The sequence below is a fragment of the Hydra vulgaris genome, chromosome 03, assembly GCF_038396675.1.
Source record: "Hydra vulgaris chromosome 03, alternate assembly HydraT2T_AEP".
Lineage (NCBI taxonomy): Eukaryota > Metazoa > Cnidaria > Hydrozoa > Anthoathecata > Hydridae > Hydra > Hydra vulgaris.
This window is the reverse complement of record NC_088922.1, coordinates 39,857,501-39,877,089: the sequence shown is the minus strand read 5'-3', so window position 1 is coordinate 39,877,089 and position 19,589 is coordinate 39,857,501. Positions and strand designations below refer to the sequence as shown.

General features: G+C 25.9%; 1 protein-coding gene across 1 annotated transcript in view; it reads right to left on the bottom strand.

Moving 5' to 3' along the window:
• LOC100203910 (transient receptor potential cation channel subfamily A member 1 homolog) overlaps window positions 1-19,589 on the bottom strand; it is a 102,630-nt gene that overhangs the window by 9,631 nt on the left and 73,410 nt on the right. Inside the window, exons 16-20 of the mRNA XM_065793161.1 lie at window positions 12,643-12,773; window positions 8,086-8,299; window positions 7,707-7,895; window positions 1,223-1,291; window positions 996-1,148 (exon numbers count right to left, since the gene is read on the bottom strand). Of these exons, the coding sequence (XP_065649233.1) occupies window positions 996-1,148; window positions 1,223-1,291; window positions 7,707-7,895; window positions 8,086-8,299; window positions 12,643-12,773 (756 nt within the window). The remainder of the gene's footprint in view (window positions 1-995; window positions 1,149-1,222; window positions 1,292-7,706; window positions 7,896-8,085; window positions 8,300-12,642; window positions 12,774-19,589) is intronic.

Genomic DNA, 19,589 nt, shown 5'->3' with positions numbered 1-19,589 from the left:
AGAAAACATCAATGTGGAATAGACTTGCAAAGACCTGTATTTTTACGGGTCAGATGTCATAATAGAGATACTTAAGTTATTAATGTGCTTAGTAATTAGTTAAGTCTGCGCATTAAAGAGACAACTTTCTTTCTTATAGAAAAAAGATTTTACATGCAAACTTTAATTTTCTTTAAAATTAAAGAAGCAAGAGGCCTAGAAAGCTGCAAGTCTGAAAAAAAAATTAACAGAAACTTATTAAAGAAAAAAATAATCTCCTGTCCCCATTTTTTTTTGTTTTATTTGTTTAATAGAATTTTAAAGTATTGAACTATTTGTTCTATAGTATTGAACTATTCAATCAGTATTGAATTAATCATTAACTCAAAACAAAGATTTTTATATTTGTCTCTTTTTTAAAAATTATTGAAACAAATCGAAATTATTATAATAGTCAGTGTGGAATAGACTTACCATGACCAGTATTATAAGGGTCATGGTAAGTTCGTTATTCCACATAATTAAGTCATCTCTTGTTTTTTGAAACTTTTTATACTGATGGTAATTAATTAACACATTTCAAGCAGGTATTTTAAATATTACTTAGACTGGTACTAATATTCAATATTTTGATAAATAGCAACGTATACCGAAACATTTTAAGTTTTTTAAAGTTATTTATATATAGTTATTTTTATAGCTTTAATATAAATAAGTAATATAATATAAATAATATAAATAACTTTAATATAATAATTTATATAGTTTTAATATAATAAAATTTTTTATAGCTTTATAGTATAGTTTTTCTGTATGTATATAGTTGTTTTTAAGTAAGGATTAAGTATAGAAAAGGTTGGTGTAAAATAGATTTACCAAGACCCGTATTTACGGGTCATGACAGCTAGTATATTTATAAATCTTTAGTTGTGATCTTAAATACTTTATGAAACAACTAAATATTTTTTACTTATTTAAAACAACTCAAAAAACAAAAAACATTGTTTATGAAATACCTTTTCATAAGGCTTTACTAATGGAGAATCTGACCAGCATGACCAAACACTCCATGTTTTGTTAACATTAGGTAAAATAGATTCTTCTAGCCTTACAAGTTTTTTTTGAATTGAAATTGGCAAAGCCTTCTCTACATCTAATGTAAGATCAACCTAGTAAAAATATGTTTTATGTAAATTTAATTGAAATTCATTTTGTAGTGTTATATTAGCTATTCAATAGTTACCATCATTGCTAATCTCTGTAAAGCAGCTTTTTTTTGAACACCTTTTATATCATCTACTGCCAAACCAACCTAAAGATATTTAAAATAAATTACCTCAATCAAATTAATATATATATATATATATATATAATGTGCAAAGTATAGCAGCAGCTATTCTATGAACAATTTGCTCAATTTAGAGGACAAAAGTGCATATCTTTGAATGATTGTATCTCACTCAAGGCTATCAAATAAACTTTCCTTGATAGACACATATGACTCCAACATGTACACTGTAAAAAACCAACACTTGATTTTGTGTTGCTTTCATTAAATACAAGTTAATGTTAAATTTTATAAACACTGTTCTTAAGCGCATGCATTAAATGGAAATTTTACTTTCTTGCTGACATAAGATACGTGTTAAAAGTTTTTCAAAAAATGCATCCGTTATAACTAAAAAAAATGGAATTTTGAGAAGTAATTATTTTAAATTAAATTTTGGATAACTACAAATTGTGTATATTATTAAGTTGTAAATTAATAATAATACTTTTTAGAACTGGGAATACTAATTTTAATTTTATTTTTTAAATTTATTTATATGCAAACTATATAGTTTTTCTTTGTATTTTAATTTTAAATTGCATTTTTAATGGCGTTTTTTGTTTGTATTTTTCACTTGCAACATTTTCATCAATATTAGAATAAACAATGGGTTACTTTTGTGTATTTTGTGAGTCAATCTTAGAATCATTAAAGACTTTAAGTGATCTTTTAAAAAATTTTCATTATCACTATGGTATTTCTTAAACACACAATTGTAAAACTCCTTGCAGACAAGCTGTCTGCTAACTTTTAACTTTGGCATTGATAATAAAGGTCAGGCCATTGCCAACAACATGTGAAAAACTTATTTTTAAAGACAAAGGGTTAGGTATGAATGCAACTCAAAGTTGGTGTTTAGGAAGATTTTTTTGTTTGTTGCTTGGCGATCTTGTCGAAACTGATAACTAGTATTTTTGATTAGTTCATATACTGTTGGAAATATGTGGAATAATCTTTGCTCCAAAATTGACTATTCCTTTCATAACTTATTTAACAGAGGTGACTAGCATTCGTCACATTGTTTACAGAAATATTTTCAGGACGTACTGTTACATACATGTTGTTCACTATCTTACCAAAATTTCACAACTGGGACCTTCACTAAGTTATTTGAAGAAACCAAGCCATTTGAAAGAAAACATGCTCCTGCAAAAGAGCAATGTCAAATTTTGCACAACTTTAAAAACGTTTACAAAAGTATTGCATGGCATCAGCAAATACAACTACATCTTGATTTGTCAAACTTTGCTAGTATACTCAGTGTAGAAATAGGTCCTGGTCTTGAAATCATGCCTGCTTGCTTACCGATGCCAATATCTGTTTTTAGTGAAATTCCACTATATGAAGAATGTTTTTATGCAAATTAGGTAATCAAAGATGCTGTAAAGTACATGCTAGACTTAATTGTAATCTTAGGCTTACGAAACTTTGTTCCCCATATTTTGGAAAGATTGTATATCTACTTGTCCATGAAAATGAATGCACACTTATAATTGAAAATCTTTCTATCATACATTATAATGCTCATAATACTGGGTACAATGTATGTAAAACATCTAAATATACAGGTGTTAAAATAGACAATTTATTTGATTCTCATGTACTGTCATTGTCAACTGACTTCAGAAAGTATTCTGAAGAAAGTTTTGTTATAACAAAACATGAACATCCTAACCTGGATATATTAACATAATTTTTAATCTTTATAATTGATTTGATTTTGTTATTGATGAAACAAAATTATCATAATGAAACACTTCCCAACTTTTTTTTTCAAATTATGAATTCATTTTGAAAAATTATGTATTTAAAAGTTGATAATATCATTTTAAATAAACAATATTTGTTCAAACACGGATGCTTTTTGTTTCCTTACTTTTAATAAAGGTATTTCATAATAGTGGATGAAATTAATAACTTAAGTAAAGTTCATCCAGTGAAGATATTAATCATCTCTTACCTCTTCTGGTAGAGCTAGGTGCTAGTTCCATAGAAGTTTTGCAGTTTTTGAATATCGAAACAGATCTGCCTAACGTGCTGCCTCTTAAGAGACAGAAATTCACCTTCTTCACTTTTGCTCTAATGATGTTGTGAGGTATTGGATGACATTTCCGTTAGTGAACTTATTACCTTAGAAAGAAGACCTTTAAGTCAGGTCAGGTTATCCTGCTGCTGGTAACATGTAACCCAGTACAACTTGTTTCATGTCCTGCTGCCTTGTAGGATACTCTTTTTTAGGCAAAGGGTAGGAGAAGCCAACTCCAACTTAACTCTTGGTTGAGTAAAAGCTAGAGATAGTGTCTCATTTTAGGCAGATGCTAAACACAACCAGCTACTTTCTTGTAAAAGGCCTCCTAAGCAAAGACTTAAGGGGTAAACAGATTCTATCTGTTGACCAGCCCCGCACCCCTTCTTCATCTATTAGAAACAATGTATTTATAATACATTGTTTCCAGTTTAGGATGTTGAATGCTGGATCTTTTTGACTCAATGCATGGGTTTTGCTCTGTTTTTATGACTAGGCAACTCATTCTATTACCTAATAATGAAAGTACAGCTCTAAAACTCAGTTTCATGGTTCTGAGGCTGGCTGGTAGTCAGGTTTCCCAAACTCTGTGATAGCTCTCAAAGAGGGTGATTCCATCAACAGCTGTAAAATATCAGAGTACTAACATTGCCATGTTGTGCATGGATGTTGTCCCTGTTCATACTTTTGGTGTGCGATGTCGAGGCCACATTTGCACTCTTTTGTTACAGCTTAGGGTTTATTAATAGTAATGAGGCGATTACTTGGACTATTAAATAGTGTACTGAGTACTATTTATGCTTTGAGTCAAGTTCTTTAACATATTTAAAAATGACTAAATTACCAATAACTACAAAACACAAAAAACTATTGTCATCACCAAGTTCTCTGAACCTACCATTCGCTAATATTAGTGGTCTTCAAAGTAAATTTTCTTCTGTTGAGTCTTATCTCTTGCAAAGTTCACCAGACCTACTTGCTCTTTGTGAGACTAATTTGAGTTTGGCTGTCTCATCTTGTGATCTTAGTGTTGATGGTTATCTTTTTTTAATTCGTAAAGACTCCAATAGTCACATGCTTTGCCTGAGTATTTACATTCATAAGAATTCACCCATGTGTCTGGAAACTAGGTTTGAATCCACTAACTATTCTTTGATGTGCTTTCGCTTAGCACCACTTCACACTATTGCTTTTCTTTTTGTTCTATATCACTCTCCTTCATCTCAAGATTGCACTCTTTTTGATGTTATTTCTGATCAAAATGAACAAACCCTCTCTCTTTATCCATTAGCCAATATCATTGTTGTTGGTGACTTTAATGCTCATTAAACTGAATGGCTTGGCTCTAGTGTCAGTGACTCTGCAGGTGTTAAGGCCCACAACTTTTGTCTTTCTCAATCTCTAACTCAAATAGTGAACTTTCCAACTCGCTTTCCAGACAACCCAAATCATTTACCTTTCCTACTTGACTTATGTCTTAAGAAATGATTGCATATTGAATAAAAAAAGATTGTAACAAATCACTCAAAAAGCTTCAGAAACAAATAGATTTGTGAGTGTACTGTAAATTAATTTCAGGAAGTAGCCCTAAATGTAGCTCCTCATAATGTTTTTATCATAATGTCTTTGATAAAGATATTTAAAGCCCAATATATCTTGCTGAAAGTGCACACCTAGCTCCTCTAGGTAAGCTTTCATGTTCTCCTTGAATTTGCTGAGATGAAATCATCAAGAATATAAACTTTGAGTGACAAACTATTCTAGCATCTTTCTTTTGGGAACTGCTCTTCCCAACATCATTACTCAAAATTGCCACAGAGAACTTGATTCGTTCTGAACAGTCTTTTTCTGTGGCAATGCACCTTAGTGTTATGACTGTCCCAGAAGCAAAAGAAACATTAAAGACTCTAGAGAAATGACACCATTTTGAAGTATCTGACAATATCATATGCATAGGCATCATACTTCAAGGCACTTAGCAACATCTTGGCACTAGTGTAATCCTTTTTAACATACATAGAGTGAACCATCAGAACGGACAGTTAGTTTTTTCTGTTGTCAAACAGCATGGCTTTGAGGCTTCAGAATGAACTGTCTGTAAATAGATACCATTCACTTATGTGAATGGCATTTATTAAAAAAAATTAAAAGAATTTACAATATGAAATGTTAACCAAAGAGTTTTAAACTGTTCAACCAAATAGATTTTGATTTAATTCATAAGAGTTGTAAACAATTTACAAGTTTGGGCATAAAAAATAAAATTTGAGCAATAAGTGTATATTGAGATATAAGGATTGTTAAAAACCATAGAATTTCTGTATATGAATTTCCCAGAATCCCTAACTCAATGTTAACAAAAACTTCAAAAGTAAAAGTTAAAGTCCATTCCAATCTCTATTTCTTTATCATTCTTTACCTCTGTATTTAGGATTAACAATAGTAGCCAAGAAATGAGCTGGGTAATTGCCTGTTGTATTCTTTTGGATAAATTTATCTTAGCTAAGTTTAGGACTTAATTCCTTCGGAAGATTTTTCCATATCACTACACCGTCACCAATGTCACAATACTGTCCTGATGTTGGTTTAAGCATTAGTAACAGTTCTTCTGCACTTCACTTTACACCAAGGTTATTTATAATATTTGTAATATTCTTATCAATTATTGTTCTGTTTTCTTCACAAATTGTTAACAGAATCGGCCAGTGTTTTAGATAGGATTCAAGACAATTAGCCAATGTGTTCCATCTGACATCTTGGGGCATAATAAGTCGTGGCCCCTCTTTTGCTTTGTATGTAGCAGCAGCAATATGGTTGTTTCTAAAATATTTAACAACTTGAACAATCTGCTCCTTGATGTTTAGAATTGCTAAATCTTGGGCCAATAGATTGAGAATATCAATTTTAATAAATAATAATTAATAAGAAATTGAGAGCTGAACATCCATATGTGATAACATTAACATTATCTTGAGTTTCCAATTATTGTCTCACTTTCCACACATTTGCTGCGTTATCAGTTACTTCACTGCAAACTTTACAACTAAATTGTTTTTCGCATTTGTTGATAGAATTAACAGCAATGTCAACCAAATAGTCAGAAGTATGTGAATGGCCGGTGGTACCAATTGTATCTGCAAGATAGATATCTGAATTCATTATTGTTACTGTTGCACAAACTATTGGTTCATTATGAACATTGCTCCACCCATCAATACTCATGGTTAAAAACTGATCATGTAGCAAACCTGAACAGATAGTTAAACTGTTCTTGTGAACAGTATTTAGTAGTTTTCCACCAATATTGATTCTATTAGGAGGGTTATATCATGGGCGTAAAAAATGGATCATCTTGATAAACTCTGGATGGTCAACCATTCTGCAAGACGAGTTAGTAGCATAAATCATTCTTGCTATCTGCTCATCAATACCTTCTTTTTCAGATTTAGTGGTTTTAATAAGGTATGAATCCAATTTAGTTATCACTGTTTTGCCACTACTTGGTCTTGTCACCGTCTTTTTATTTTAACACAAAAAACTTGTTTTATCTACAGCAGATTAAATAGATTCAATTTTCTTAACAGAACATTGACTAATTTGTGGTTCTTCAGTTGTCTGGTTGATATTTTCTAAGGTTTCTTGACAAATAATGTTTTTGTCATCTTGAACATCTTTCAGAAAACTACCATCACTTTTGTGGTTTCTCATTCAAGCAACCAAACCTTGTATTTGTACACCACAGCTTTTGCATTTAGCTTTATTACTTTTTTTTCCCAAACTTTGCAGATATTTCTTTAAACCGTGTCCAAACTGAATTTTCTTTTTCTACTGGCACCAGACATTTTTGTTTCTAGTTATATTAATTTTATTTTACAACTAAAAAATAACAACCAATTATAAATAAATCCTGTAATTTAAAAAAATTTGAATATACTCTTATATAAAAGGAATATATTTATATTAATTATATAAATAGTAACAAAAACAGAAATTAATGTAATTAGTCAATAAGTTGAAACATGAAAAAAAAAATTTACTTATATGGATAAAAATCTTACAATAAATTTAATGATTTATATGACTAATATATATTTTATAATGTATTATCTGACAATTATAACTAATACTAGTTTATGCAGTAGTTATATTTAGCTAGTGCAATTTACTTTAATTTGATTAATCAATAAATAATCGTTAAAAATAATTAAAATCAAAAAACTCAATTAATATCATGATTTTTATTCTTCTGATTTAAATCATGATTTAAATTGATTTAAATCAATCAATTTAAAACAATATATATTATAAAGATAAAATATTAAAGCAGAGATAAATTTGTGGTGTACAATAGGCGGTGCAAAGAAAACTTACCAATAAATTCATTAAAATGATGCAATTGATTACCAAATATGCAACATAAACAGCCCATGCAATATTAATTTGTGTTTTGTTGTATGTATTGAATACTGTATCATATTCAAATTCTCCTAACATTCCTAATGTGGTTTTAAGCATAGAGCGTGTGGCAGTTTCAAATGCATTTGTACTACTATCTTCATCCTACAGCAATAGAAGTTAAAAAAAATTTAAAAACTTTCTTTTAAATGAAAAAATTCTTGAAATTCTTTTCTATTTTAAAATTTCCCAAAAACAAATTTAACAAAGAATTAAATGTCATATAAAAGTATAACTGAATTACAAAAAAAAAAAAAAAAATAACATATTCAATTAAATTTAAATAAAACAATACCTTTCTTTCCTCAAACACTGAAAGATGAAAGCCAAATCCAAAAGCAATAATAAACAATATGAAAACAGCTGAAAATTTTGCAAATGTAATCAGAATGTGCGTAAACATAACAACATAAATTCCAAGCTTCGGAAATTTTCTCAAGAATAAAACTAAAACAAGCCAAGATAATGTCACCAAAGCAGCTCCAAATCCGCGATACAACTCTGAGCAACTACAATGTAAAGTTTATGTACTTTTTGCAAAAAAATGAAACAAATAAAAAAATGAAACAAATAAAAATAGGTGCCACTAGTAATAAACCATTAAACAAAACAAAACAAAAATAAAGCAGTTAATAAAATCAAATTTAATATTTAAAATTTGTTTAGTTTTCAATATATTTTTGTACACTGATTTCAAAAATGCTACTCTTAATTTTTTTTTTTTAAAAAAAGTGAAAAATAAGCATAACTCAGAAAAAAAAAAATTAAAAAAAAAGAATTGAAAAAAAATAGAAAATTGAAACAAAAAAAACAAAAAAAAACTTTAACAAAAAAAAAAGAAAAGAAACTTTAACAGAAAATCACATATTAACAAACTAAAATAACAGAAAAAAAAAGTTTAAAAAGTTTAAAAAAAAACGTTTAAAAAGTTTAAAAAAAAAAAAGAAACTTTAACAGAAAATCACTCGTTAAAAAACTAAAATAACAGAAGAAAAAAGTTTAAAAAGTTTTTGCGCTAGCTAAACAGAGTTTTTGGTGAGTAAACCAAGTCATAAATTATTGAACTGAATAACAACTTATTTTAATAGTTCGTGACTTTAATAGTTTATTGTTAAAGTATCTAATTCCATAATTATATTAAACTAAAGATGTCTGTTACACTAATAAATTATCAACTTGCTGTAATTGAATTATTAACCAATAATGATAACAATGATTCTTATAATTTAAACAAACAAAAAATTCTTAAATTTGAAAAAAAATTTTAGTTTAAAAAGAGGTATCATTGGAAGTAGGACCAGCTGGAGTAAGTAGAAATGGAGCAGTAGAAACCAGCTGAGAAACAATTAACACAGAAGAAGCAAATTATTTTGAAAAAAATCAGAAATAGCTGAAAAAACTGTTCTGAGTCTCTCTTCATAAATTCAATATTGATATGTTTCTCTCTCTCAGTTGACTATAGAAACTTTGCTATTTCTTTCCTGTCCCTGTTAAAGCCACTGTCAGAAAAGGAAAATATAATTGCAACTGTAGGTGGATCCAAGTACCAGGTATGATTTTTCCATGATTTCACAACAACTATATATGGTTTCAGGCTCAAATATCTGTCAGTATTGGTGTTATTATTCAAAATTTTAGCCCTTTAGTTTTTTTTTCAATTTAAAAAATTAATTATTTAAGCAAATCTAAAAAGCAGCAGAAGCTGAGAACTCACAGGTAAAAAACCATGGAGCCCAGAATATAGTCAATATAGTCATCCATCTTATCAATCTCTTTGATGATGATTTCTCTCAGATTAACAATCTGTCTGATCCTTGGCAGTAGTAGTCAAAACTTTAGGAAGTAAAGGACCTTGCATGTTAAATGGCTTTAATTCTGTAGATGATGGCATGACCTTTATCAAAATACATAACCATAAGTTCTGCCATCATTCAATAATCTCCACTTTATAATTTTTATTTAGATGTTTCTTAAAGATCTGAATAAAAATTATTAACAATGAGTTTATTGGAAACAATAGTATAGATATAACAACAAGCACTGTGATCTCATTTTAATTTTAATTTCTTCAACTTTCCTCATTGTTTCTCATCTCTGTTTATAATATTTTGCAGGTTTGCATTGCTCAAGCAGATTTGCTCCTATATCAAAGTTCTCATAAACTTCTGGTGGTTGAACTTGATTAACTCCTTTACCTGATTTCTATCCACCTCCTGCCAGTGCTGCTTAAATAATTAAAACAATGAGTTTTCAGGACAAACAATTTTGTCAATTGCCACAGCCTCAAAATAATGCAAAACATGAACTTCACCTACATGATATTTGCCAGCCAGTATAAGCAATTTTCAGCAATGAAACTTTGTTAACTGTGCATGGTTCTTTGAGATGACCAGTGTTTGGATCAGTAGTGTCAAACATAGCCCATAAAGATACTCACGGATTTTAAAGAAATCCAACAACTACAGTTTTGAACAAATTGTAAAACCTCCTGTTCCATGCTCCAGGTCTGACATATTAAGGAGGTGGATCTCATTGTTGTATTTTGCAAGAACACAAAAATAGTTTTTTTTCTCATCTGCTTTTTAGTGTTGCTAACTATTTGTTTCTCAGATCTCTGATAGCTGAATGAATTTGAAGTCAGCTCTAAGATAGCTGTAAAATTCAGTGATTCTGTGGCCTGAGTGACAAAGTAATATCATCAACATTTCTACCAGCCCTGATAACAACAGAACTATTATTGTATTTGCCTGATTGTTGGAAATGCCTATTCTAATAGCATTTGTGGCAGTATTTGATACAATATCAATATAATATTTGGAGTGATCCAGTCTTCTTCCTCTTAGGATGAGAATTTTTAAATTCTTTACAGTCAAAACTTTGATCAGTATACTCAAGTTCACAATCATCAAAAATTGCTTGCTTTATGTTTAGTTACAAAATCATCACCAGCCAAAAACTAAGCCTGGTAAAGTATTTTTTAAATCAAATATTAGTGGTATGCTTTAACAAAGTTACTATGGCAAGTTACCATGCAATACAATAAAGAAATAAAAAGTTTTATAAGTCCTATTTATATAAACAAATTTAAAAGTGCCCAAAAGTGACAAATTAAACAGTTAAATTTCACTTCTTGATTGTCAAGAGTTTTCATATATTTAAAATTATAAATATGATATTTTGATAATAATAAATTTTTTCTTAAAAACATTTTTTGATAACTATCAATTTTTTTTTAATAAACATTTATAAACATTTTTTTATAACTATTAATTTTTTGACAGTTACATTACAGCTTTGTCCATTTTAGTTGCTTAATTTTAACTTTCAAATCTTTCATTACTTTCGAAAGATTTCTTAAACTTATTTCAAGTACCATTATAACCAACTCATGACTTGAGTTTTAATTAAAACTACCTTTAATTGTTGGCAGCACAATCAAACATTGAAAAAAATGCATGCTACAAGAAAATTACATAAACAAATATTTCCTAAACTAAAATTGTAAAAAAGTTTCATAGTAAAGTTACTTTCTAGAAAATCTAATTCTTATTGGTCCCTTTAACTTGTCTAGCAGTAATCGGCAAATATATTTGGGTTCTAATTGCTCTGGTAACACTTTTCTTTTTTAGAAATGCTCTAATAAACCTTTTTTTAATGCTTACCACTTACAGGTCCAAAATTCTCAAAAAAAAAAACCAGGTCGGAAAGTCAGAATCGGAAAAAGGAATCTTACTGACATGTCATATGCATGAACAACAACAGCGTTCTAATACAAAAGCCTACATCCATTGCATTGTATTTTCTTTACAGGATTATTAGAACTAATTAAATATGCAACGGCTAAAGAAGTACTTCAAATGGCTCTCAAGGGGTAATCGTTGACACTTTTATCCAAAAATGTTTTTTTTGTTCAGAGTGGTTTTTTTTATCTTGATTGTCCCATACACATGAAAAGCAGTAGAATTTAATTGTACTTAGTTTTTCAAGTAATAACTTCATATTTTTGTAAGTGTCTCTAATATATTAATAGAATAGTCCGAAAGTATGGAAAAAAGTATATTTTGGTTATGTAGTAACACTGCTTTTAGACTAAATTTAAAAAAGTTGATAAACCAGATTTGTCATAAGCAAAACCAAAATATAGGCTTCTCTCAAGACTAGTTTTGTGTAATTTTTCATATGTCATAACTAAGATTAATTGTTATAAAAGAAATGAAGAATAATAAGGAAGTTAGTTAAATCAGTATTTCAAAGTTCATGTGACATGACTATTGTTGACCGATGTAAATTTAAACTTGAAGTCAAGGATGGATATATAGGGAGGTAGATGGGGAGGATAAGTCAATTGCTCCCCTTACATAATTTGAAAATTCTTTTTTTGTGATTAATACTTGGTGTTTGCACCCCTTAATTAAAAAAGCATGCAATGTCAACAAAAATAATTTAAAATACTCTGAAATAAATTTATTGAAACACAAATATTTGATGAAGATTAGAGAGTTTAGTTGTTTGAAAAAGTTGTTCTGTGGTAATGTAAATACTGCAAACTATTTAAAATTACAAATGTGTTTATATATATATATCTCCATTCATATAAATACTGAATCACATAATAATATCAAAATTCAAACTATGTGGAAAAAATTATTAAACGACAAAATAATGCAAAACAATTTCAAAATAATTAAACTAACAAAAGTATAAACTACAAAATAATTAAACTACAAAACAATTAACTATTAGGTGTGTTATTGTAACTTTTACATCTCCTTTCCTAGCATACAGTATTTCTTTACAATAAATAGATAAAATGTTATTTATTAAAAAATGTGTAGAATGTTAAACTGAGTACCTTTCTTCATAACCTTTTTTTTCCCATCTAAATGATTTCAAAACAAATATAAGAGCACTTATATAAACTGCTAACTCTAGTGATCTATGCACTTGTATATAATGATATGCTTCTGAAACCAATTTGATAAGCTAAAACAATATTTATTTTTAAACAACAAAATTTGAATAAAGAACTTCTAAAAGCATTAACATTTATCTTGATATATATATGTACATACATACATATACATATACATATATTATATATATATATATATATATATATATATATATATATATATATATATATATATATATATATATATATATATATATATATTTATATATAAACTTGAAGTATGGTTTTCACTGATATAATTGAAAAACTTGTCAAACCAGTAAACAAACAAAAACGAAATTCCAATAAACTTTATTGTCTCAAAATGTTATATTTAAAATACAGTTTCAAAAAATACACTAATACAAAAATTAAATTTTTTGTATTAGTGTATTTTTAAAACTGTATTTTAAATAAAACTAATTAAAATATTTTAAATAAAACTTATTAAATTTAGTGCTAATAATTTTTTTCAATATATATATATATATATATATATATATATATATATATATATATATATATATATATATATATATATATATATATATATATATATATATATATATATATATATATATATATATATATATATATATTAGGGTGGAGTGAATTTTAGTTTTTTTTACAATTCGTTTAGCCTGGTGGGCAAAAGTTGTCTATTCATTTCAGAAATACTCTGGAAAAATATCAATGCTCTAGGAAATTATCTTGAGGTTCCTCAAGACCTTTAAAATTTTAATGGGTCCCTAATATTATGTAAAAAAATTTTTTTCAAAAGTATGTCATGTTGGGTCTCAAAAGAAGCAAAATTTTATAAAAATTTCAAAAATAACAATTATTTTTTAAAAAGTAAATTAAGTTTATGCTATGTCTTTTTAAATAGGAAGTGTTAATTAAAAGGGTGACAGGAATAGTGTCGCAAAATGAACTTTAGAATAGTGTTGAATATATTAAAAAGGCCTGTCACAAAAAAAAAGGAATAGTGTCGCAAATGAATTTAAATAACAGCGTTGAAAACATAAAAAAGGAATAGTGTCACAAATGAATTTAATACATAATGTTGAAAACAAAAAAAAGGAAGTGTTGCAAATGAATTTAATGAACAGTCTTGAAAACAAACAAAAAAGAATAGTGTTGCAAGTGAATTTAATGAATAGTGTCAAAAATAGAAAAAAGGAATAATGTCCTAAAGGAGTTTAATGACTAATAGCAAAAATAAAAAAATAATATCTATAAATGTGTGTTTAGAAAACATGCCTGATGTCAAACTAAAATAGCCTGCTGCCAGGGGCTTCAGTACATACACTAACTATCTTATAGCCTGCTGCTACAAAGGAATGCTGCTACACCGACTGAGGGTTTGGGGTTTAGTAGCAACCTTTTCTTTCATTATTCTTTGTTTTTTCTTTTTTTCTTTTATTTTTCAGTAAAAGCTGTGTGCTATAAAGATAAGCAAAATGAGTAAACAATTGCTGAAATGAACTATTTGCGACACTATTCTGCTTTTATAATTTGTGACACTATTCCTTTCTTTTGTTTTCAACACTATTCATTAAACTTCTTAAACTTAAATTCATTAAACTTCTTAAACTTCGCAACATTTTCTTTTTTAAATTTTTAACACTATTCATTAAATTTATTTGCAACATTATTCCTTATTCTGTTATTTGACAATCAATAATGTGATAATTTACAACACTATTCCTTTTTTACATTTTTGACAATCAAATTTGTGACAATAAAAACTTGCAACAATCAAAATTTTGCAACACTATTCTGCCAAACCAGTTAAAAGTATCATCTTTTTGTTTGTGTAAATGATTTTCATAAAATAATAAAATCTTTTCATTTTTAAGTTCCAGAAAAACAAAAAGTCAGTTCAGCAACTTAAAATATGGTCATTTGTTGGATTTCTTAAACAGCTTGTTTTTTTAGCATATGTTGATTGACCATTACATGCTAAACATTTTAGATAATAGATCACATTTTTGCTATTACAGGTAATATGGCTTTTTATCTTCCAAGTAGTGACATTAGAAGTTACAAAACTTTCTACTTCTTGTAAATACAATGTGCACATTTTTCATTAAGAATAAATTTAAATAATCCTGTTTTTTTTTTATCAATGATGCAGATTGAAATTTGGCAAAAGTAAGTTGAAATATAATAAGAAGTAAGTCTCAATAAGTTTGGTGGTTGTTTTTCAGCTATCACTGGATGTATATTTAAAAAAAATCTTTTTTACTTTCTCATTAGGTGATAAACTGAATAAAAGGTTTGTTTTATTTAAAGTAGGTTGGCAGTTTAGGTTGCTATAAAATATTGTAACTAAAAGAAAAAATTCTTTTGTTTTTAAATTTAGAACAAAATTCATTATTTTAATTTAAATTTATTTTTGAGAATAAAATAATAAAATTGAAATTTTAAAAAATTAATAAAAACCAAAATTTTTGCAACTTTTATGATTATCAAAGATATGTTAGTTATTCAAAAAACTCCAAGATATTTGAACAGAGACATTCTCTGCAGTCAGAAATCCCTCAACTATTATTTCTTTGTTCTCTACTGGCAATATTATCAAAGACTTTCCACCATTAGAGGAAATAATGGATATGAATGAACTGCATGAACTTTTTTTTATATATAGTTTTATAACTGATTTGTTCAGTTTGTGATCAATTAGTTAAGTAATGTTAGCTAACTTTTCCAATATTTGTTTAAACTCATCTTTGGAGTAGTATGATCCCCTGTAAATAATGGTGAAGGAGTGTGAACAGAGGCATGTAGGAAACAACCTTGAATTGTTTGTCACTCTGCTAAATATGGAAATAAATCCATTAAATATCAATCTATTAGCTCATGGAACAAATTACCTCCTGATCTAAAATCTCTTAATTCAATCTCTGAATTCAAAATCAAGCTTTTTAATTATTTGTTAAAAAATTACAATTAAATATTTCTACAAATTAATATTTGAATTCTTTATTATGTATATCAATTCAAGATCCTTCAGTTTTTTATTTGATATTTTTAACATTTTGAAATTTTTTTCTATCTGCCATTTTTAAACTTTTTTCATTCTAATATTATTAATATAAGTAACAATATTTTGGCATTCTTTATTTATCTATCTATTTATTTATCTCTTTTCATTCAACCATTCTCTACTTCGTACTAAATGTTTGTTGTCGCAGTCATTATTCACTAAATTTTTGTTGCTGCTGTTATTATCCTTATTTATGAAATTCTCCTTATATTATAATTGTTATCATTTTGTTAATATTATTAATATTGTTATTATTATTGTTGCTATTATTATCATTATTATTATAATTAGTATTATTGTTATCAGTTATTATTATTATTTTCATCATTGACAATAAGGTATATTCAGGTATTTACTTTATATTAGTACTTGTACTATTGTAAATTTCCTTGAGATGTTATAACTATTTTGAAATATATTTGATTTGATTTGATTTGATTGTTTGACTGATTCTTATGGTTATTGACAAATAACTTCCACTGAAAACCATTCAAGCTAGCAATTTTACAAATTTTAGACTTATTTACACACTATTTCCATAGTCCTGATAAAAATATTTATCAATTAAATAAATCTATAAAAAAAGGAGGAAAAAAAAAAAGGGGGAGGGGGGGGGGGAGGAATTTGCGTTGGTTAAATTTATAATTAAATGTGAGCTTTGATATACCATTATATTCCCAGAACTTATTTTAAGATTTTACTTTTTCAATCAATTGTAAAAGTACATTTAAAATCAATATTACATATTATATATTATTAAAATCAAAAAATATATATATACTCTTCTACCTCCTCCTATTCTCCTATACTCTTGAACCCTTCTTACTCTTCAAGCTACTCCTAACTCTAATACTAAAACTGATTTAAAAAAGATAAAAATTAAGAAAAAGTCCACAAAATAATTCTTTTTCCTTGAAAAATACTAATTTCCCAAACATAGGTTTTCTCTAAAAATTTACCAGTTAAATATTAAAAAATAGGAAGTTGCAATTTTATTAATAAATAACTTACAATAACTTACAGTGAATAAAATTCTGAAACTATAAAATACAATAGAAATAAAGGTTGTGTAATTTTTTACATTCAACACTCCGAACAAAAAAAGTTTTTATCCTGTTTTTATGGCTTTTTTGATTTTTGTGAATTTTAAAATTTCTCAAGATTTTCAAGAATTTTTTGCAATTTTAAAGATTTTCTCAAATTCTCAAAATTTTCCTGATAAATATTTCTCAGCTTTGAAGAATTTAAAAGATCTAGTTCTCAATTAAAAAAAATAAATATATTTTTCATAAATTTTGCAAATTTTTAAGGTCTATTTCTCAAAATTTTCCCAACAAATATTTTTCATTTTTATTATTTTTATAACTAGGATTTATATATAAAATAATGACATGAAATGTTTTTTTCGGGTGTTTTTGTAGAAATTCAGTTTCATCAAGGCACATGGTGATATATATATATATATATATATATATTTTATATATATATACTTTATATATATATATATATATATATAATATATATATATATATATATATATATATATATAACTTTTTATATATATATATATATATATATATAACTTTTTATATATATATATATAACTTTATATATATATATATATAACTTTTTATATATATATATATATATATATATATATATATATATATATATATAACTTTATATATATATATATATATATATATATATATATGTAACTTTTTATATATATATATATATATAACTTTATATATATATATAACATATATATATATATATATATAACTTTATATATATATATAACATATATATATATATATATATAACTTTATATAGATATATAACTTTATATAGATATATAACTTTATATTATATATATATATATATATATATATATATATATATATATATATATATATATATATATATACATTTATATATATATATATATATATATATATATATATATATATATATATATATATATATATATATACATATATATATATATAACTTTATATATATATATATATAACTTTATATATGTATATATATATATATATATATATACATATATATATATAACTTTATATATATATATGTATATATATATATATATATATATATATATACATATATATATATAACTTCATATATATATATATATAACTTTATATATATATATATATATATATATATATATATATATATAACTTTAAATAAATAACTTATATATATATATTTATATGTATAACTGATATATATATAATCTGATTGTGACTATATCGAAAAAATCCAGCACAAAGCTACTAAACTAGTATCATCAATCAGAAATCTTTCCTATACAAAAAGACTTGAAAAAATAAACCTAACTACTCTAGTGGAAAGGAGACAAAGAGGAGATCTAATACAAATGTATAAAATTATGAATAATATTGACATATTAGAAAAATGCAATCGTTTTCCAATAGTTAATAATCATACGAGAGGTCACTGCTTTAAATATTTCAAGGAAATGACAAAACATAAGCACAGAGAAAACTTCTTTTTTAATCGAGTAGCGAATGTATGGAACTCTCTGCCAGAAGAAGTTGTTAAATCGCCTTCAGTCAACAGCTTTAAAGCAGCAATTGATTGCTGGATGAGCAGCAATTGATCAATTCGGCTGTCAAAGTGTGCCTGATAACACACTCACTGGCTCTGCCAGTTACAGCGTTTTCTACTAACTAACTATTTTTTTTTTATATATATATATACTTTATATATATATATAACTTTATATAAATAACTTATATATATATATATATATATATATATATATATATAACTATTTTTTTTTTTTATATATATATATACTTTATATATATATATATAACTTTATATATATATATATATATATAACTTTATATATATATATAACTTTATATAAATAACTTATATATATATATATAACTATTTTCTTATATATATATATATATATATATATATATATATATATATATATATATATATATATATATATATATATATATATATATATATATATATATACTTTTTATATATATATAACTATTTTTTTTTTTTATATATATATATATACTTTATATATATAACTTTATATATGTTTTTATATACATAACTTTATATATATATATATAACTATTTTTTTTTTTTTATATATATATATACTTTATATATATATATATAACTTTATTTATATATAACTTTATATATATATACATATATATAACTTAATATATATATAACTTTTACATATATATATAAAATATATATATGTATGTATACAAACTATAGAAATATATATATATATAATTCTATAGTTTGACCTTAAAATTTATGGTTGTGGTAAAAACAGCTCTTAACAACTCTTTGTCTTAAAAAATGACAAAACCAAGTACACTTTATGTAAAAACCAATTAAGTTAATTGAGAAAACTAATTAAACTTTATCATTTTTTTAAAAAACTACAAATTGCGACTTAATAAAATGGAATGTTTTTATTATTTTAATAAAATAAAAATATTCAGCATGTTTTTATTTTTATTTTTGACTGTTTACATACATCTTCTAACAAATAAGAATGTGCAAGGAATGAATCAAGAACATATGAGGAGTGCTGCTACATTGACTGATAAAAGGTAGGACATGCAAGGAGTGTTGCTATATTAACTGACAAATGAGTAGAACATGTGAGAAGTGCTACTACATCGACTGACAAATAGGTAGAATATGCAAGGAGTGCTGCTACATCGACTGAGGGTTTTGGTTTGGGCAAGCA